This window comes from Gossypium arboreum, chromosome 10, assembly GCF_025698485.1.
Source record: "Gossypium arboreum isolate Shixiya-1 chromosome 10, ASM2569848v2, whole genome shotgun sequence".
Classification (NCBI taxonomy): Eukaryota; Viridiplantae; Streptophyta; class Magnoliopsida; order Malvales; family Malvaceae; genus Gossypium; species Gossypium arboreum.
The window spans coordinates 123,835,719-123,856,417 of record NC_069079.1 but is presented as its reverse complement, the minus strand read 5'-3'; the positions used below and the strand labels follow the sequence as shown (position 1 = coordinate 123,856,417).

The window sequence follows — 20,699 nt, the reverse complement described above, 5'->3', positions numbered from 1 at the left end:
GTTACAGTGGAACAGATTAAAGCTACAAATATTATCTACCTGCAGTTGCAGTGGAACAGATTAAAGCTACAAATCTTATTTTCCTAAAGCTGTAGTGGAACGTATTGAAGTAACAAGTTACAAGCCTTATCTCCCTGAAGTTGCAGTAGAGTAGATTGAGGATAGCGAATCTTATTTCCTTGAAGTTGCAGTGGAATATATTAAAGCTACAAGATACAAATCTTATCTCCCTGAAGTTGCAATGGAGCAAATTAAAGATAACGAATCTTATTTCCCTGAAGTTGCAGTGGAACAGATTAAATCTACAAGTTACAAATCTTATCTTCTTGAAGTTGCAGTTGAGCATATTATAGATAGAGAATCTTATTTCTCTGAAGTTGCAGTGGAATAGATTAAGGCTACAAGTCAAAAATCCTATACCCTTAAAGTTACAATGGGACGGATTGAAGTCATCGTGGCAAATTTTATTTCCCTAAAGTTATAGTGGAGCAAATTAAAGCCACAAATCTTATCTCCCTGAAGTTGCAGTGATAGTGAATCTTACCTCTATAAAGTTGTAGTAGAGCAGATTAAAGTTACAAATCTTATCTCTCTAAAGTTGTAGTAGAGTAAATTAAGGCTACAAATCTAATCTCCCTGGAGTTGCAGCGGAGCAAATTAAAGTGACAAATCCTATACCTATAAAGTTACAGTAGCTCGGATCAAATCTACCATAGTGAGTCTTGTTCCTTAAAGTTACAGTAGAACAGATTAAAGCTATAAGTCACAAATCTTATTTCCCTGAAGTTGCAGTGGAGCAGATTGAAGTTACAAGTCTTATCTCCCGAAGTTGCAGTGGAGTAAATTGAAACTACACTTCCTATACCCCTGAAGTTGCAGTGGGTTAGAATGAAGCTACTTGAAAAAGAGAAGCACCAAAGAAGTCGAGATTCGATAAGACCAGGCAAAATTAGCCATTTTTAAAGTCTTTGCTCCATTCTCGTTACACGACAACAAGCAAAAAGAGGCAGCTGTAAGGGCCCAATTTTTTTCGGGCCCTAAACAGAAACCAAGAATAAAAATAAAAATAAAAATTGCAATCCAATTACAAGATTACAAGCCCAAAGAAAAAAAAACTAATGGTCCTAGCCTTATAGCCTAAACTAAGTTTTCAATAAAATAAAATAAAAAACCCTAAGACTGTTTGTGTTGCTCCTCCTTTCACCCGTGCATTGCTCGAGGTGCCTCGTCCCGACACCTGACACACCCTCTCTATCGCCGTTTCACCAAAGTAGCAAAGGGATCTGCCCCTTTTTCGCCGTTGACTCCACCACTTGCAAGAAAAGAGAAAGAAAAAGGACTACAGAAGCAGAGAAAGAAACAGCAAAGAACAGTGGCTAAACAATAGCAAAAATAGTATAATATATAAATCGGCTATAAAAACCCAACAATCAATATATTTTGACACGGAGAAAAAAATAAAAAAATCGAATACACGAGCAATAAAAAATCAGAACAAAAACTTCGAAGGTGATTTGTTTTTTTCTATTTTTTCGAATCTTTTTATATATAATAAAGAAAAAGGATAACTCACCTGACGTTCTACCTTCCGTCGTCACATCAGAGAGAAGAGAACTGAAGGGGTTTTCCCTTTTTTTCGAATTTTGGTCCTAGTTTTGGCCATTTAGACTCCCAAATCGAAGTTCTACACAAAGGGACGATAAAGGGGGTTTTGTTTTTTTTGGCCACTGTGAACGACAGAGCCGTCGCAGGTGACCGGCGATCGTCACAGCAGAGCACAGTGGCTTCTATGGCCGGAGCAGAGGTGAGTTCAGAGAAAAAAACAAAGGCTTTCAGATTTTTTTTTTAAGCTGGGGTTGGAAATGAAATTTTTTTTATTTTTTTCCTTATATAACCCATGGAAACGACTTTGTTTTGGGATTTAATTTCATACGCCAAAACAGCGTCATTTTAACACGACCCACTACCCGACTCAATCCATTCCCTAGGATCTGTGTTTTTGGCTAGAGGGGATATTTATGCTTTCGGTCCTTTCATTTTTTAATGGCATTTCAATCCAGACCTATTTCTTTTTCTCTTTTAATTTTTACCATTAAATTTTGATTTTATTTCATTTTCGTCGCCTGTAGAACGGTGCGTTTAGAGGGCCTGGGAATAATTTCCTAGTTGTCCCCCTCTTTCACGCGCATTCTATTTAGGTCCTTATTTAGGTTTTCTTATTTGATTTATTTGTTTTTATTATGATTTATACCTTTAATTTCGTTTAAATTTCAATTCAGTCCTTTATTCCATTAATTTCATCTTTTATATTTGTTTTATTTTATTTATTTATTATTCTTTCACTCTTTAAATACCTAAAATTAATATTATTTATATTTGTTATATTTATTTGTTTGTTTGTTTATTATTCTTTTACTTTTTAAATACTTAAATTTTATATTATTCATATCTATTTTATCGATTTATTTATTTATTATTCTTTTACTTCTTAAATACTTAAATTTAATATTATGTATCTGTTTTATCTATTTATTTATTTATTATTCTTTTACTTTTTAATATTTAAATTTGATATTACTTATACTTCCTTTTCATTAAGCACCTTTCATTTTCATTTTTTTATGTTAAGTTATTTTATTTATTTTGCTCTTAATGCCATGAACTAATAATCTTATTATTGTTATATTTACATTATTATTATAGCATTTATCCTTATGTACATTACGCATGCATAAGTAAAATGCATATCGTTATAAGCGTTACATTCGTTTTTCGCACGATGCATAAAAAAGGGAAAATTTTTAAACAGACACAAATGTTCATTATTTTGGAATTAGAAAAGTCGTGTTCCTAACTTACAGAATATGGCTTCCTTCTAAAATCGAGATAATCTGATATCTATTTTAAAATTTAAAAAAAAAGATTTTAGCGTTTGTTCTCGCTTATGAGAATTTAAGGCATTGTGTCTTAACTTAAGGGACATGATCATTTCTTCTCGATTAACTTGAAATAAGCCTATTTTCGTGAAAATTAATTTAGTTAAATAATGTCTTAATAAAGAATCGTATTTGAAAATCTCTTCAAATTTTCAATCTTCAACACTAAAGACATCAAGTAATCAATTAGGTACCAATTTTAGGCGTAACGAGGGTGCTAATCCTTCCTCGTACATAACCGACTCCTGAACCTATTTTCTAGATTTTTGTAGACTAAAAAATATTGTTTTAATAATTCAAACCTCTTATTAAAGTAATCAAATTACAAGGTGATCCGATCACACCTCATAAAAAGGATTAATGGCGACTCCTATTTTCGTTTTCAAAATATAAATCGATTTCAAAAAGGTTTCGACATGCTTCAACTTCTTTTGTTTTAGTTCCAGTGAAGAAGAGAAGCTATATACTTGCTTAGGCCATCCAGTTCCCTTTAGTCTTTGATTGCTTTAAATATAGAGCTTAGACACTACAAAGCATATCTAGGCATAGTAGTAACGATCTATGAAATTTGTATTTTAAATGGTGCTCTTGACATGGCTACTAACACTGTTAGCTTGAAGCTTTTGGTCGACTCAATGAGTCAAAGAGTTCTATTTGCTGAAGCAGGGAAAGATTTTGCCGATTTGGTTTTCAACATTCTGTCATTTCCTGTAGGCACTATGATATGGCTTCTCAAGAAACATAAATGGTGGGTTACCCTGGGAACCTATATGACAGCCTTGAGACTGTAAACGATACCTACGTTCAGCCAACAACAAACAAAGACAGCCTTTTGAAGCTTATAGCTTCCATCAAAGCTGCAATTGTGCCTCCCTTGTTGCCAACAACCGAATCTTCAAAATCAATCAAAATTTATAAGTGTCGAAATAGTTACCATCGTAGCAGTTGTAGTCTGTATATGGAAGATGATTTTAAATCTATCTTTCCTGCAATGATGTTATGAACCAAATTGCAATTGTTGGTTAATCCAAAAAATAAGGATTCATCCTCTGATGAAGGAGGTTATGTGAAAGGGGTTATTACTTACATGATCATGGATGACCTTGTTGTAAGGCCTATGTCTACCATTTCTTGTATTACTTTACTCAACAAGTTCAATATCAAGGACATAGGGGTTCTTGAAGAGAAAACCATTGATATCAGAATGAGACTAGACATAATCCCATTTCTTTCCAGCCTTAATTTTAATATATGGGTTAAGGGTATGATCCTCACATATATGGCATTGTCCTAAGGTTTTTGATTCTCATGATTTTTTCTTGATGAATCTATATATTTTGTTCATGCAGAGCCCCTTTATTTTGAACTTGAGGACTAATTTTTTGTTGAACAAGTGGCAAATAAAAATTTTCCTCTATTGATTCTATATGATAACAGGTTTAGTTAACTTTAAGTCATTGATGATTTGCTGTAAAAGTAAAGAAACTCAATTAAGGTTATATGACAAGTTATACGTACAGATGAACCATTGGAAAGTCAAGAGTTCCTTTAGTGAATGTTTAATTTTTCTTTTTAATTCTCTCTAAACATCATTAATGCTAAAAGAAACCTCTACATATAAAGCAAGTAGTCATAGATGGGGGTTTACTACAATTCCTACTGTTCATATGAGTAATTTAATCCATGGCTACTGCCACTACCAAGTGCATGAAACTTCTGATAGATACAAAAGGGAAAAGGGTTTTGTATGCTGAAGCTAGAAAAGAGTTCATTGATTTTTTTTTTGACCTATTCTTATTGCCTGTTGACTATTAAAAGGCTGCTTGCAAATCAAGCCATAGTTGGATGCCTTGCAAACATTTATGACAACATCGAAAATTTGGGTGAAGCATACATTCTGCCGATAACAAACAAGGACGCCTTGTTGAAACCTAAATTTTGTTCAAGCTTGGCAACTGATAATGTTCCTCTTATTGCCAAACATTGAATTGTCAACACCACTAGGGTTTTACCGACGTTTTACCGTCGTGGTAACAATTGTCGTATGTATTTTGCCAAAGATCTAACATCTACTTGCCCTTCCTGCTCTCGTGCCATGAACTCCCCTGCAACTCTTATTGTTGAGTATAACTCTTATTTTAGTCAAATTTGAGAAATAATCTTTCAGTTAAACTCTGTTTATTTGTTTCAATCAAACTCTGATTAATCTAGATTATTTTATTATTATTTGACCTATGAATTTAGCCTATAAATAGACTCTTTTACAACCTTAGAAAATACACCCATTAGAGATTAGAACTCATAACACATTTAAAGAATTTTGTATTTACGTTTTGAGAGTTCTTTGTTTTTGAGTTTTTGGGGTTTAGTTTTTATCTTTGTCTTTTGTACTCTCCGTTCTTTTGCCATTATAGTAAAATTATATTTGCCTGTGATTTTTTATACTTTTTGGAAGGGTTTTTCCACGTTAAATTTCTGTGTTCAATTTCTCAATTTATTCTACTATTTTTTTATTTGTTGCTTAATCGGGTCAATCCCTAACAAGTGGTATCAGAGCTAGTTCAATTTTTATAGATCGGCCCGTTCAGAGATGACAGCAACAAGGTTTAAAATTGAGAAGTTTGATGGTGAGACAAATTTCAATCTGTGACAAGTTCGAATGATGACAATTCTAGTTCAAACCGACTTGAAAAAAGGTTGTTACCGAAAACAAGCTTGAGAATCTAAATCAAACAGAATGAGAAGAGCTTGATGAAAAGACCTTGTCTGCAATCCAGTTGTGCCTCATGAATACGGTATTGCAGGATGTATTGATGGAGAAAACCTCATTCGCCTTGTAGAAAAGGTTAGAAACTCTTTATGCGACTAAGTCTCTAGCTAACCGTTTAGTGTTGAAACAACATCTATTTGCGTTTCGCATGAACGAATGAGAGTTTCTTAGAGATCACATCAGTTAATTCATTACTCTTTTAAATGATTTAAAGAATGTTGAGGTTTAGATTGACAATGAAGATCAGGCTATACTATTATTGTGCTTTTTACCCCCTTCATACACGTCTTTTAGGGAGACTCTCATTTATGGTAGAGACAAACTCTCGTTCGAAGATGTGAAGGGTCATTTGTTGAGTAGAGACAAACTCAAAAATGAGTTTGGTTTGGATAGCAAGATAGATAAGCATGCTTCCATTTTGGTAGCATCAAAGAAATGAGACAAAAGGTGTCGCTATTGAAAAAAATTAGGTCGCGTCAAAGCATATTATTATAAACTGCAAAATAAAAGAGCTGTTGAGAGTAACAAGGAAGATGTAACTAGTGCTAATTTGGCCAATAAAAGTGGTGATGATTTCTTGTTAGTGTCAACGAGCGATAACTCTAAGCTTACGTCCGAGTGGATCCTAGATTATGGATGTTCTTTCCACATGTGTCCCAATAGAGAATGGTTCTCTACATACAGTTCGGTTGAAGATGGAGTTGTGCGCATGAGAAACGATTCATCTAGTAAGGTAATTGGTATTGGTACTGTTAAAATTAGGATACACAATGAAACGACTAGGACACTCTCAGATGTTAGGTATGTACCTGATGTACAAAAGAATCTCATCTCCTTGAGTATTTTAGACTTGAAAAGATGCAGAATCAATATTGAGTCAGGACATTAAAGTATCTCGTGGAGCTCTCGTTTTGTTAAAAGGTAAAAGAACTAGTAGTCTTTATATTCTGGAAGGTTCTACAATGACCGGTGAAATAGGACGTCCCTCGTTCGTTACGTAGTCGAAGTCAACTCGTTTGGAGTAGGGGCAACTTGGTCATAGGAGGGAAAAATGTATGACCGTTTCGTTTAAGAAAGGTTCTCTTTTGGATACAGGTTTTGAAAAGTTAGGGCACTATGTTTGTGAAAATCAGACTCGGGTTAGTTTTAATTTGAAAATGTACAAGTCGAAGGCTCAACTCAATTAATTCCCTACATAGTTCAAGAAAGACCTGTAGCGGGCTTTGGCAAAGATGGCATTATGGAAATATGAGCCAATCTCGAGATTTGTTGAGTATGTCTCCTATCTCAGTCAAATTTGAGAAATAATCTTTCAGTTAAACTCTATTTATTTGTTTCAATCAAACTCTGATTAGTCTAGATTATTTTATTATTATTTGACCTATGAATTTCGTCTATAAATAGGCACTTTTACAACCTTAGAAAATACACCCATTAGAGATTAGAACTCATAACACATTTAGAGAATTTTGTGTTTACGTTTTGAGGGTTCTTTATTTTCAGATTTTCAGGGTTTAGTTTTTATCTCATCTTTTGTACTCTTCGTTCTTTTTCCATTATAGTAAAATTATCTTTACCCATGGTTTTTTATCCTTTTTAGAGGGGTTTTTCCATGTTAAATTTGTGAGTTCAATTTCTCAATTTATTCCATTTTTTTTTACTTGTTGCTTAGTCGAGTCGATCCCCAACACTTGTAAATCCTTTAAATAAGGTTCAACATCATCATTTGCTGCAAATGAAGGTGGTTACCTTAAAGGGGTCGTTACATATAAGATCATGGATGACCTGACAGTCATATTAATGTCAACCATTTCAAGCATAGCAATGCTCAATAAGTTAGATCATCAACAAGTTAATGCATTAGAAAAGAGAGTGATTGATGTAAGCATTAATGAGGTGAGCTTTGTTTTATTTTATTTCAGTCATTTTCCTTAACCAAAGATTGATGAATTGGTTCAGTTTTTTTTTTTTCAGAGCACTAATGTATACCTTACCCAAAAGGCCAGGAAGAAGGGTTCTAAGTGATCGAAGTGCTTGATGCTTCTGCTATTGTTGACATGATGCTTGTTCGTTTACAAAATTACTAAGTGTTAGCTGTTGGCTGATCCAGAGATTGTCTTTGCTCATTTATTTTGTTGATTTCAAGATTTAATTGTCTTTTAAGTTAAAATAGCTGAATAATTATTTTGAAGTAATTTGTTGAAAATGGCCAACCATGTTGCTGTTATGTTTTTGTTAAAGTGCATGCTACTATGATGATTTTGTTGAGTGCATACTGCAACATTTGTGCATGTTGGAGCAACATATTTTCTGTTTTAGTTGCAATGTAATTTAGTTTGGTTGAAAATTAACTTTGATGTTGATGTTTTGATGGGATGATTGAGCTGATAAGTCAACTTATCCATGTGTATAAACAATGTTTTAATAGTCCCATTGCTGATTAGTGGGGTTAGTTGAAAAATTGGTAATATGTATTTTGACTATAAATGTATTGTTTTCATATTGAATAAATAAGCAAATCAGTTGTGTAAAGCAGATTGCTTCATTGCTGTACGTTTGTGAACAAGTAAATTGTTCTTTGTTTCTTCCTCATTTGTTCTCTGTATTGTTCTTTTCTTTTGATGCTGTCAAAAACCCAACATATTTGTTGGTATAGACCAAACAGAAGTATTACCAAATGGAATGATGAAGTAATGGTTAAACGAAATTTTATACTATAAATTTCATCATGATAATTTTTGGAAGAAATACTTAAATAAAGGGATAGATTCATTGGGTAGAGCTTTAAAGTGTAACTGTATTTTATAAAGATGAAATGTGATGGAGTATGTGTGGCTTGCCAAGGCTTAAGAGATCCAGAAAGTAGCAGGATCCCACATCCCTACTAAACAGACAAGGGAACTTAACCAACTTCTATAAATTAAAGTGCAAATGACTTAGCAAATGTACAAAGCTGTACGGTGAGCACTAAGCGAACTATTCTTTAGCCTTTTACTAAAGAATATTGAGTGCTCGTAGCCCAAAGTGGCATACCATTATTTTTGGAGGCATAATTCCTTTTCTGGAGTGGCCCATCAAACTACAGTTTAAATTGATTGCAACTAGCTTCTTCTGAAGTACCAACTAAGAGCTCTTTAATCAGTTTTTTACTCTTGTCGTTTGTAACCCTAAATGTATGGTTTTCTTCTAGGTAATTGTCTTTGAGGATGACAGATGGTGAATTTTGTAGTTAAGGTTCTTTAATTGTTAGTTCCGGGTTTTAGATGTTGAACTTTTAAGAAACAAGGGAATGCTGTTTGCTGAAACTAGCAAAGATTTTGTTGATTTTCTATCCAATATTATTTCATTGCCTGTTGGCACTGAGATAAGTGTACCTACTGAAAATGGAATGGTGAGATGCCTTTGAAACCTTTATTACAGAGTTGAAAATGTGGTGTTTCTTTTCTTCAAAAAGAAAAAAAAAAGTGTGTTCCAGCAATTCTCTCTAGGATGGAAATGATCTCATGCTCTTCAATCTAAATATACGGATAATGTCCTCATCTTATTTTATTCTTTCATGTCAGTCCAACTGTCTAAACTGAAATTATAAGACTGCCAAAATTATCAAGGCAGTAACAATATTGAAGCACTGTGATTATTTCACCTTTTATCATTAGCATATTTTCGTGGTTGTCCCCACTACCAGTCCTATCACTATCGACGTGAAGCTTCTGATACAGTCAAAATCCCACAGATTTCAGTTTGCTGGAGATGGTAAAGATTTTGTTGAATTTTTCTTTAACATTATGTTATTACCTATTATAAACTTCCATTAGTTAAAATGTCTGTTGACCTTTGGCCTGCAATGCAACAACGGAGAAGCATTGAAGTTCAACCAGTACAGCAGCAACATTTTGTTTATATGTAACTAGCTTTAGTTCTTTTGTAATTTGTCTTTAAAGTTAGTAAGATTAGTTGCTGATTTGAATGATATCCAATGTGATGTAATAGCTGATAAATCAGTTGTATTTTGTGTGTAGTTTAAGCTATGTTTTAGTTAAGAACAGTTATACCTTAGGAAACTACCTTGTAACTTATATGTTTTTAACTTAATGAAAGTTAATATGAAATCAGTTTTTCAGATTTCATTTTATTCAATTCTCTTTGCATCCGTTTTCTTTGCTTCAATTCTCTTTAGTTTTATGCCAAAACCCCAACATATGGTATACAAAGTCTATCATCTTTGAGGACCTCTATGTTGGTAGCTGTTTTTGTGAGAAACCTTGAAGAGAAAGAAACCGAAATTGTTGTTTTCATTGTTGCTGCAACATGATTTTTACACCACCACCTGTCTTGGCTGGTGAAAACTACCACATTTAGGTAGTGAAGATGAAGACTTACTTGTAAGCACATGACCTATGGAATGTGGTTGAGAATGACACGGTGTTAAGAAGCAAAAATCAATGTCATACTTGCAAAATGGAGTGTCTAATGTGATTTTTACTCGAATAATGGCCTGTGACACTCCAAAGCAAGCCTGGGAGAGGCTCAAGGAAGAGTTTCTGAGGTCAGACAAAACTAGGCAGCAGCAGTTGATCAACCTCAGGAAGGACTTTGAGAATTTAAAGATGAGAGTGTCTGAAACCATTAAGCAGTACTCTGATAGAATAATGGCCACAGTCAACAACATTAGGCTCCTTAGAGATGATTTCAGTAAGAGTAGAATTATTGAGAAGGTCATTACAATCCTTCCTGAAAAATTTGAGTCAAAAATCTCCTCATTGGAGGACTCAAGAGACTTATCAACCATTTCACTGTCAGAGTTGATAAATGCTCTGTATGCACTAGAGAAAAAAAGGGCCAATAGGCTGGAAGAGCATCCAGAAGGAGCTTTCCAAGCAAAAACCAAAGAAAGCTTAGATTCGAGCTACAAAGGAAAGAAACCATGGCTTAACAAAAGGGAGAAATCAAATAGGGATGTTGGGAAGAAAAGGTTCCCACCATGCATTCACTGCAAAAAAGCCCACACTTAGAGAGGTACTACTGGTATAGGCCTGATATTCAGTGTAGGAGCTGCAAGCAATTTGGTTACATTGAAAAGGTCTGCAAGAATAAGGAAATGCACAAACTCAGCAGTAGAATCAAGCACAAGCTACTGAGGATATTCAAGCTCAAGAAGAGCATGTTTTTACTGCATCCTGTTTTGCAACCTCAATCAAGGTCAGAAGGGACTGGTTAGTAGACAGTGGCTACACTCATCATATGGCATCTGATGAAGGGTTATTCAAAGATCTTGATAGCAGCTTTGTTTCCAAAGTTAAGATTGGAAATGGAAATCTCATTGAAGCCAGAGGTAGAGGCAATGTTGTAATTAGCACACATTTAGGTAACAAAACAATTTCAGATGTCTTTTTTGTACCTGATATAAACCAAAATCTTCTTAGTGTTGGCCAGTTAATAATGAAGGGTTATTCACTTATTTTCAAGAATAACTCCTGTATTATTGAGGACTCACTTGGTCAAGAACTAGTCAGTAGCCATGACTGAGAGATGTTTTATGCTGGATATGGATTAGTTGGAAATGAAGGCCTATATTAGTCTAGCTGATAAAGCTAGTTTATGGCATAAAAGGTTAGGCCATGTTAATTATAGATCACTCAGTTTGCTGTACAAATTCAATCTGATTGAAGACATGTCCAAGGATAAAGTCAAAGATAGAGTTTGTGAAATTTGCCAACTTGGGAAGCAAGTGAGACTGTCATTTCCAATTAACAAGGCTTGGAGAGCTCAAGACAAGCTTCAATTGGTTAATAATGTCATTTGTGGACCAATAAAGAGCTCTTCTCTAAATGACAGCAAATACTTTGTGTTGTTCATAGTGATTATACAAGGTTCTGCTGGGTGAATTTTCTGAAACATGAGTCAGAAATACCTAAAGTATTAAGCAAGTTCAAAGCCTTAGCTGAGAATTAATCAATTTGCAAGCTTAAGGCCTTGAGATCAGAAAGATTTTAGAAGTTGTGTGAGCAGGCTGGAATTCAATATGAGCTGACAACCATATATACACCTCAGCAAAATGGAGTTTGTGAAAGAAAGAATCGAACAATACTTAACATGGCTAGATGCCTACTGTTTGAAAGCAAATTACCAAGTAAATTTTAGGTTGAGGCTGTGAATACTTCGGTATACTTGCTTAACAGATTACCAACAAATTCAATCAAAGAAAATACTCCATTTGAAGCTTGGTTTGGACTTAAGCCAATAGTTTCACACCTAAAGGTGTTTGGTTATGTTTGCTATACACTTATTCTAGTTGAGAAGAGAACCAAACTGGAAAAAGATCTATGCCAGGGGTCTTTGTTGGTTACAGCAGCACAAAGAAAGGCTATAGGGTCTTTGATCCCTCCACTAAAAAGATTATGATGAGTAGGGATGAGAAATTTGATGAGGGAAATGGAATGGTACAAATGCAAGCTTGTGTGAACAAGGTCAACAAGATAGCAATCTGCAACCAGCTGAAGAAGAATAGCTAATTAGTGATGAATTTGATGATGTACCTGTGAAAGGCACAAGAACAATCACTGACATCTATCAAATATGTGATGTGACAATACTGGAACCTACAAGTTTTGATGAGGCTGCTAAAGAAGAGAGTTGAAAAAGAGCCATGGAAGCTCTTATGTGATTTGAATGAAAATCAAATTAAAGCTAATGAGATTAGAGATGACAATTAGTCAACTGTTACCATAGAAAAAAATCCAGTGTTTCATGGCAAAACCAAGCATTTTAAGATTAAATATCATTTTGTTAGAGAGGCTGAACAATCAAAGAAAGTTAATCTGCTTTATTGCAACTCAGAAAATCAGGTTGTTGACATCTTAACTAAGTCTCTCGGTGCTACAAGGTTTGATAAATTAAGAAGAAGTATTGGTGTTTGTTTGCATACAGTCCAAGACTTTGGCCTGCAATGCAACAACAGAGAAGCATTGAAGCTCAACCAGTACAGCAGCAACATTTTGTTTATATGTAATTAGCTTTAGTTCTTTCGTAATTTGTCTTTAAAATTAGTAAGATTAGTTGTTGATTTGAATGATGTCCAATGTGATGTAATAGTTGATAAGTCAGCTGTATTTTGTGTGTAATTTAAGCTATGTTTTAGTAAAAAAATTAGTAGGAGCAGTTATACATTAGGAAACTTTTTAACTTGATGAAAGTTAATATGAAATCAGTTTTTCAGATTTCATTTTATTCAATTCTCTTTGCATCCGTTTTCTTTGCTTCAATTCTCCTTAGTTTTATGCCAAAACCCCAACAAAGTCCTATCCCTATTTAGAGCTAAATAATTTAAAAATATATACCACTTGTATGTTACAAACTTGTAATAAATATAATATGAGACTTGAAAGTAGTGAAAAGAATCCCTTACTACTCACTTCAACTCCATTTGTTTGTGCCCCAGTGTGTAGAGCAGCTATATATTTGCTAAGGCCATCCAGTTTCCTTTAGTCTTTGATTGCTTTCAGTATAGAGCTTAGACATTGCAAAGCATATCTAGACGTTGTAGTAAAGATCTGTGAGATTCGTATTTACAAAAGTGTTACCACCATGGCTGCCAACACTGTTAGTTTGAAGCTTTTGGTCGAGTCAACGAGCCAAAGAGTTCTATTTGCTGAAGCCGGGAAAGATTTTGTCGATTTTCTTTTCAACATTCTGTCATTGCCTGTTGGCACTGTCATATGTCTTCTGAAGAAACAAGAAATGGTGGGTTGCCTTGGAAACCTATACGACAGCCTTGAGACTATGAGCGATAGCTACATTCAACCAACAGCAAACAAAGACACCCTTTTGAAGCCTATAGCGTCCATCAATGCTGAAAATGTGCCTCCCTTGCTGCCAACAACCGAATCATCAAAATCAATCGAAATTTACAGGTGTGTTAACAATTACAGTCGTAGCAGCTGTGGTCTCTATGTCTCCTATGATTCTAAATCCAATTGTCCTGCCTGCAATAATGTTATGACCCAACCCGCAAAATTTGTTAATCCAAAAAAGAAGGATTCATCTACTGATGAGGGAGGTTATGTGAAAGGGGTTATTACATACATGATCATGGATGATCTTGTTGTAAGGCCTATGTCAGCCATTTCTTGTATCACTTTACTCAACAGGTTCAATATCAAGGATGTAGGGGTTCTTGAAGAGAAAACCATTGATGTAGGAGTCGATGAGGTAAGACATAATCCCATTTCTTTTGCAGCCTTAATATTAAGTAATATACGGGTTAAGGGTATGATCCTCATATTTATGGGAAAAAATAGACAAATTTGAGCATACCCCCCATTACTTTCTATATTAAAAAGTGAATGCTAAGAATGTGACCAACTTTCATTGTTGATAATATGACACTGGTTTTAAACTTGCTTTTCTGCAAATAGGGTGTGAAGTTGCTAAAGGCATCTTTGCAGTCCAAGACTGTGCTCACTGATGTGTTCATTGAGAAGAAGGTGGGCGAAACTGATGCTAGCAATTCTGCTGGTGTGGTTCATTCAATCGAGATATAAGAAATGCTGGCCGATTTTCAGTTTGCAAGTTTGTTTTATGAGTCTCAGTCTAAGAAGGGATGCTCATTGGTTTTTCTTAAAACCTTAGCAGTCTGTATGAGGATCCTTTAAGCCTCTTTTGTGTTTTAATTGCTATAGTCTTTGAAGCCTAACTTGGTTTTTACTTTTTAACCAATGTTAAAACCTTTTCTAAGCCAAAAAGTCTTAGCCCTTTTTGGAGCTACCATTTGTATGTTATAATAGAAACATAATATGGAACTTGAAAATGGTGAAAATTAAAGCAACCCTTATTTTTCAATTCAATTCAATTTGTTTGAGACCCAATGAAGAAAAACTAGTCGGATATTTGCCTAGGCCATCCAATTCTCATTAGTCATTATAAAAGCAGTAACTATATTCAAGTACTGTGACTGTCTCACCTTTTATCATTAGTATTTTTTGTTGGATTTTTTTATGGAGAGGTTGAAATAGAAGCAAAAAAGATGAAAAATGGAGAAGTTAATTTTTGGTGAACTATTTCATTAAAAAGTACTGATACATAATTTACATGAAAAATCATGCTTAAATAAACTAAAAATAATAATCAAATATTACAACTTAGCTTAATTCAGTTACTAGATTCATGTAACTTTCTTTTTTCATTTGCTGGTTTTTGTCTAATTACCTGCTAAAATGTTTAATCAAAATTTATCCCTATTTCAATGTAAGTTGGCAAGTTGGCAATTTGCAAAGTGAAAAGCTCTCAAGTGAGCTCTCATGCTTGATGAGCTCGCAGGTGAGCTCTTATGCTTTGGTGAGCTCGTGATCTTGGTGAGCTCGCACATTTGGTAAGCTCGTAGTTCTTGGTGAGCTGTTCTGGTGAGCTCGCATCTTTTGGTGAGATCGTAGTTCACAGTTAGCATGTATGGTCATTTGCAACATTTTTTTCATGGCAGCCGCCACTCCTAGTCCCACCACAGTTAGCCTAAAGCTTCTACCCAAAATCCCACAGGCTTCTCTTTGGTGAAGTGAAGATTTTGTTGATTTTCTTTCAAGCATTATGTCATTGCCTGTTGGCGCCGTGATAAGGCTCCTTAGTGAACAAGGAAGGGCGGGTTGCATCAGAAACATCTACGACAGCATTGAAAATCTAGGCAATTCCCACATGTTGTCAGCAGCATATTAACAAAGACATCCTTTTGAAGCCACAAGCATTTAACTATGCTGTTTATGTACCTCCCTTGTTGCCATCCATGAAACCCCCAACTTACACCAATTTTTATAGGTGTACTAGCTCCTATCCAAGAGACAGTTGTCACAATGTGGCAAATGGTCCAAAATCCCGTTGTCCTTGCTGTACCAGCGTTATGGACAGTAATTTCACTTTTGCGAATCTGCCAAAGAAGGTTGGGGGAGGTTTTGTAAAGGAAACTGTAACTTATATGATTACAGATGATCTGGTTGTGAGGCCTCTTGCCACTAAATCTATTATCACTTTGCTCAACAAGTTCAACTTTAAGGATGTGGTTAAAGAGAAATTCATTGCCGTGGGAGTTAATGAGATAAAAGAATATTTTCTTGTTCCTTAACTTGTTTATTTATGTGAAGTTAACTTCAAGCATGTCAGTCCAATAGTATAACTTGAAACTATGTAATCCTCAAACCTTCAATTATAATAACCTCAATCTTGGGATCCAAACAATACTTGGATTTCATGCTAAAGAAGGTAGCCATATCTCCTCAAGGAAGGAATTGAAAAAATTGCTGTTGTCCGTAAATTTATCCCTCTCTTTGAGCAGGCATCGAATCTCCCTTGAAGTTGAAAACCTTAGCCCTATACTTAGAGCTAAATGATCTAAAAGTTATACCATTTTCATGTTATAATAGAAATACTATATGAGACCTGAAAATAGGGGAAAGAATCCTTGTTACTCACTTCAACTCAATTTTTGAGATCCAATGAAGAAAAGTTTCCATATATTTGCTGGGGCCACCCCATTCCCCCCAGCCTAGCCATTATAAAGAGCCTAGAAACTGTATCCACCACATGGCTATCAACACTGTTAGCTTGAAGCTTCTCGTTGACTCAACAAGCCAAAGAGTTCTATTTGCAGAATCTGGAAAAGATTTTGTCGATTTTATGTTCAACATTCTGTCATTACCTGTTGGCACTGTTATAAGGCTTCTCACCAAAGAACAGATGGTGGGTTCCCTTGGAAACCTTTATGACAGCCTTGAGAATATGAATGATACCTACATTCAGCCAACAGCAAACAAAGACACCCTTTTGAAGCCTATAGTTCCAGACAATGCTGCAAATGTTCCTCCCTTGTTGCCAACAGTCGAATCGTCAAACTCAAAACCCACCGGAATTTATAGGTGTGGTAATAATACTTACCATTTTAGCAACTGCCGTCTCTATGTGGCAAATGATTCTAAATCCATTTGCCCTTCCTGCAAAAATGTTATGAACCAAATCGCAACAGTTGTTAATCCAAAAAAGAAGGATTCACCTACTGATGAGGGAGGTTATGTGAAAGGGGTTATTACATACATGATCACGGATGATCTTGCTGTAAGGCCTATGTCAGCCATTTCTTGTATCACTTTACTCAACAAGTTCAATATCAAGGATGTGGGGGTTCTTGAAGAGAAAACCATTGATATAGGAATAGATAAGGTAAGAAACAATCCCATTTCTTTTGCTTCTTTATATAAGAATGTAAGCCTCTTTTATTTGTGATTATACACCACTGGTTAAACTTGCTTTTCTGCAAATAGGGTGTGAAGTTATTGAAGGCATCGTTGCAGTCCAAGACAGTGCTCACTGATGCGTTCCTCGAGAAGAAGGCAGGCGAAAGTGATGCTAGCAACTCTTCTGGAGTACATTCAATCGTGATATAGGACATGCCGGTTGATTTTCAGTTTGTATGAGAATCCTTTGAGCCTTCTATGTAATAATGGTGTGGTTTGAACGAGTCTTAACCTATTTTAGTACTGCAATCTTTTAGCTCCCTGTTGGAGTGTGGATAATCATAAACTTCCTCTATAAGTAGTTTTATTGTTTACTTAATAGGGTTTAGGTTTAGGATTTAGGATTTTAAAGTTTAAGGTTTAGAGTTTAGAATTTAAAATTTAGGGTTTGGGGTTTGAACGAGTCTTAACCTATTCTAGTACTGCAATCTTTTAACTCCCTGTTGGAGTGTGGATAATCATAAACTTCCTCTATAGGTTGTTTTATTGTTTACTTAATAAATGTATGTAGCACTCGTCAGGTCTGGTTCAAAAATATGACAGCTCAAATCTATGAGTACTCATAAATAATCTTTTAATCCTTTTGAGTTTTAATTGCTAGGATGATTCAAACCTTCAAAGGCTCAAACCTTATTCAATATTCCTATCTTTGTATCCAAGCAAAGCTTAGTGCTAACCATACTCTAAACCACAGCTAAGTCAAGCATATGATAAGATACCAAATCAAGCTAATCTTCTCCCTTTTCTTCTTTTTCATCCCAAACCTGGCTCATACTTTCTATTAGTGTTGCAGTTTCATGGCCCTATCAATACTTTGAGAAAAGGAAAGTTTAGAGGGCCTCTGTAAGTATTAGAACAAGCATACCAGATTTCATACAAAGAAGAGATTGATACAAGAGATAATAAATCAATTGATTGATCTAAAAAACAGATTAGCCTGCAATATTCCAAAGTTTAAGTATGTACAAGAATATCATAAATCAATTCCAAATCACATATTAGACAGTATTACTAGAATCAAATTTACGAAAAAGTTATTTAGCGAATTTACCCTAACATCTTTTCCTCTTTATTTTGAGTCTATAGATTGTTTCAGTGTACATTTTTTATTATTTGCAGGTAAACCGAATCTGGACATGATCTTGTGGCAATTCACCTGGTTGTACAACATTGTTAACACCCTTGTAACCAATAATCTATTGTTTCACAGACTGTTTACTGTATATTCAGTGTTACTAGAATAAAATGTATGAAAAAGTTAAGTACCAAAAACATATATGAAAAAAAATTGAATATGCATATGTACTGATATTCGGTTACTCACTGTCTGTATGGAAACAAATTAGAATGAAATAAGAATTCGCCACGGTTAAAAAGCTGTAGAAAAGAGCAGAATCCCACATCATAGGAAGAAGACAAGGAGCATTCAACCAACTCTTATAAATCAAAGCGCAAACAGGGCATAAAAAAATATGGAGCCGTGCGGTGAGCATAGAGCGAACTATTCTTTCGCCTTTTACTAAAGAATACCGTGTGCTCGCCGTCCAGACTGGCTTACGCTTATTTTTGGAGGCTTAATTCTTTCATTGGAATGGCCCCTCAAATTTTAGTTTAATTATTTTTATAGTGTTCTTCTCGGCTCTAGATCAAGGTTTCGCTCTTCACTAACAAATTCTGTTATGGCTTTTATTTATTTGATTTTAACTGAGGCAGGTTTACTGATGTCGTTTATATAGAGCCTGCACTGTTGATTTTGTCTTCAACATTTTGCCAATGTCTGTTGGCACTGTCGTCACTGTCGTGAGGTTCCTTACTGGAAAAGTGTTGGGTTTTTGACACACTTTAACCGGGTAAAGTAAGAATTTTAAACAGAGCACCAGCAGCAACTTATTATACCCGGGTAAAATATGAAGGAAAAATTCTTGAAGTTCAAGCTTTTAGCTACTGTCAAGAATGGAGAACAGAACTTAGAATTTTTAGAAGGCAAAAGAAGAATGGAACATATGGAAGAAAATCTGATGATTTCATTCATTTGAAATATTGGCTTAAAGCCATTACATATACCAGTCATTGGCTGGTCAAAAGATCAACAAATTCATCACCTAAACACTACCTAACTCCACTTATTACATTGGAACTTACAAAACTAAACTTGTACATTTAAGTAAAGTTGGTCATCAGCTCCTACATCATCAAACTACATCAAATGTAGGCTTAAACTAAGTTCAAAACGAACTAGAACACATTTCATAGACTTGATTACAAAAGAAATAAAATAAATGATTCGATTACATTACTTTACCGGGTAACTTATGTGTATGAATCCTTGCACATACTTTACAGGTAACTTATGTGTATTTGTTCTTGCGTGCTTGAATCTGCATGGGCTACATATCCACCTTTGTTTTTGCATGTGTTGCATCGCTCGGGCTGCTTCTTGACATGTTGAAATTCACATCTTTGCATGCGAGCCAATTTCAACACTCCTCCTTGGCTTGCATGCTGCAAACTCTTGTTCATTAAGCATTCTCTAATGATTTTATTCACTATATCATTTTTCTCATCTCCTTTTGCTTCCAAATCTCTTTGAAGGTCCTCGACCATTAGCTTTAACTCAAATTTTTGATTCTCTATTTCATTCAATCTTTCGGATGACTTTTGTTTCTTTCTATCAAACTGCAATTCTAGTTTTGCCTTCTGGATATGAAGAGATTCCATTCTTCCGCCGCAATGTGTTTACCTCATCCATTAACCTCTGTACTTGATTTGATGCTTCATCACCTTCAAATGCCAAATTTTCTTTCAACAGAGCCTTCTCAGCTTGCAAAGTCTCCTTCTCTGATAGCAGATTAATTTCCTGAGCAGTCAAGTTCTTCATACCAGACAATGATTCACTGTTATCATCCTTAAGTTTCTTCGTGAGAATAAAAAGTTCTTTTTCTCTCTTTTCCAACATTATTTCGAGTTCTGAAATGCAGGATTTGAGTCTTATATTTTATTCTCCCAGTTTTTCTGCTTCAATTGCTTTGTTCTCTAACTGCTCCGCCATATCTCTGTTAGTTGCTTGCAATGATTTCAACTCAAGTTCCAAGCTAGTTACATGTGCCTTTAATTCTTTTATCTGAGCAGATGATTGGTTCCCATGCATATCATGCACCTCTTTGAATGTCAAAAATTTCCTTTCTTTCTCAACCGAATTAGTGAAATTTTTAACCAAATCTTCTTTGGTTAGCTGAGCCATTGACATGTTGTTGGCATGGCTAAACCTCTTGTGACACAGCATGGATTCATCTGCAGCAGCTGTGTAGGCACTATCTGGACTCTTATTCCATCCACAATAAAACTTTTTTTCATCATAGCTATGTCATGAGCTTGGATCCACTAGGATCACTAATCGTGCATTCTTTGCCTTTGAATACAACCTGAATAGCCCTTCTCAAGCGGTTGAGCAATGCTAAGCAAATTTCTATCAATTTCGTGCACTAACAAGACATTTTTAACAAGTTTGGTACTGTAGGAGTGCTTATCAAGACATCTCCTTTGCCTTCAACTTTGATGAAGTGTCCATTTCCGACCTTCACATTTGTTTTGAAGCTTCTGTCAATTGACTTAAAAATGCTAGCATCAGGGGTCATGTGGTTTGTGCAACCACTGTCTATCAACCATCCATCTGTAGCTTTTCCTTTAACAGCTGAACAAGAAACTGCAAAAACTTGTTCT

General features: G+C 35.1%; 3 protein-coding genes and 2 non-coding genes across 6 annotated transcripts; all 5 read left to right on the top strand.

The window, feature by feature from the left end:
- The first annotated feature begins 8,657 nt into the window (after positions 1–8,657).
- Positions 8,658–8,772, top strand: LOC128283245 (U5 spliceosomal RNA). Its single transcript, XR_008273586.1, has one exon. It is a non-coding gene; the product is annotated as a U5 spliceosomal RNA (small nuclear RNA).
- A 1,424-nt stretch (positions 8,773–10,196) lies between these two features.
- Positions 10,197–11,232, top strand: LOC108488014 (uncharacterized). The gene is made up of 2 exons (XM_017792334.1): positions 10,197–10,678; positions 10,911–11,232. The coding sequence occupies exons 1-2, from the start codon at positions 10,197–10,199 to the stop codon at positions 11,230–11,232; spliced, it is 804 nt and encodes a 267-aa protein (XP_017647823.1).
- A 1,962-nt stretch (positions 11,233–13,194) lies between these two features.
- Positions 13,195–14,549, top strand: LOC128281375 (uncharacterized). The gene is made up of 2 exons (XM_053019615.1): positions 13,195–13,914; positions 14,121–14,549. Exons 1-2 carry the CDS (start codon positions 13,291–13,293, stop codon positions 14,244–14,246), a joined length of 750 nt encoding a protein of 249 aa, XP_052875575.1. The 5' UTR covers positions 13,195–13,290; the 3' UTR covers positions 14,247–14,549.
- Positions 14,550–16,135: 1,586 nt separating this feature from the next.
- LOC108488013 (uncharacterized) lies at positions 16,136–18,759 on the top strand. Of its 2 annotated transcripts, XR_008272846.1 has the most exons (3): positions 16,136–16,905; positions 17,007–17,188; positions 18,099–18,759. XR_008272846.1 is itself a non-coding variant. In XM_053020702.1 (2 exons), the coding sequence occupies exons 1-2, from the start codon at positions 16,273–16,275 to the stop codon at positions 17,127–17,129; spliced, it is 756 nt and encodes a 251-aa protein (XP_052876662.1). In that variant the 5' UTR covers positions 16,136–16,272; the 3' UTR covers positions 17,130–17,481. The 2 variants fall into 2 exon arrangements, 1 of the variants encoding a protein (XP_052876662.1); XM_053020702.1 differs by lacking the exon at positions 18,099–18,759 and having other exon boundaries at positions 17,007–17,481.
- On the top strand, positions 18,456–18,572 carry LOC128283187 (U5 spliceosomal RNA). Its single transcript, XR_008273529.1, has one exon. It is a non-coding gene; the product is annotated as a U5 spliceosomal RNA (small nuclear RNA).
- Positions 18,760–20,699: the final 1,940 nt, after the last annotated feature.

Excerpts from the sequence above, each read along its gene's own strand:
- LOC108488014 (XM_017792334.1), top strand. The coding sequence starts at position 10,197 with ATGGCCTGTGACACTCCAAAGCAAGCCTGGGAGAGGCTCAAGGAAGAG. Across the intron at positions 10,679-10,910 it reads AGGGATGTTGGGAAGAAAAG|AAGGGACTGGTTAGTAGACA; the intron begins GTTCCCACCATG and ends AATCAAGGTCAG.
- LOC128281375 (XM_053019615.1), top strand. The coding sequence starts at position 13,291 with ATGGCTGCCAACACTGTTAGTTTGAAGCTTTTGGTCGAGTCAACGAGC. Across the intron at positions 13,915-14,120 it reads TTGATGTAGGAGTCGATGAG|GGTGTGAAGTTGCTAAAGGC; the intron begins GTAAGACATAAT and ends TTCTGCAAATAG.
- LOC108488013 (XM_053020702.1), top strand. The coding sequence starts at position 16,273 with ATGGCTATCAACACTGTTAGCTTGAAGCTTCTCGTTGACTCAACAAGC. Across the intron at positions 16,906-17,006 it reads TTGATATAGGAATAGATAAG|GGTGTGAAGTTATTGAAGGC; the intron begins GTAAGAAACAAT and ends TTCTGCAAATAG.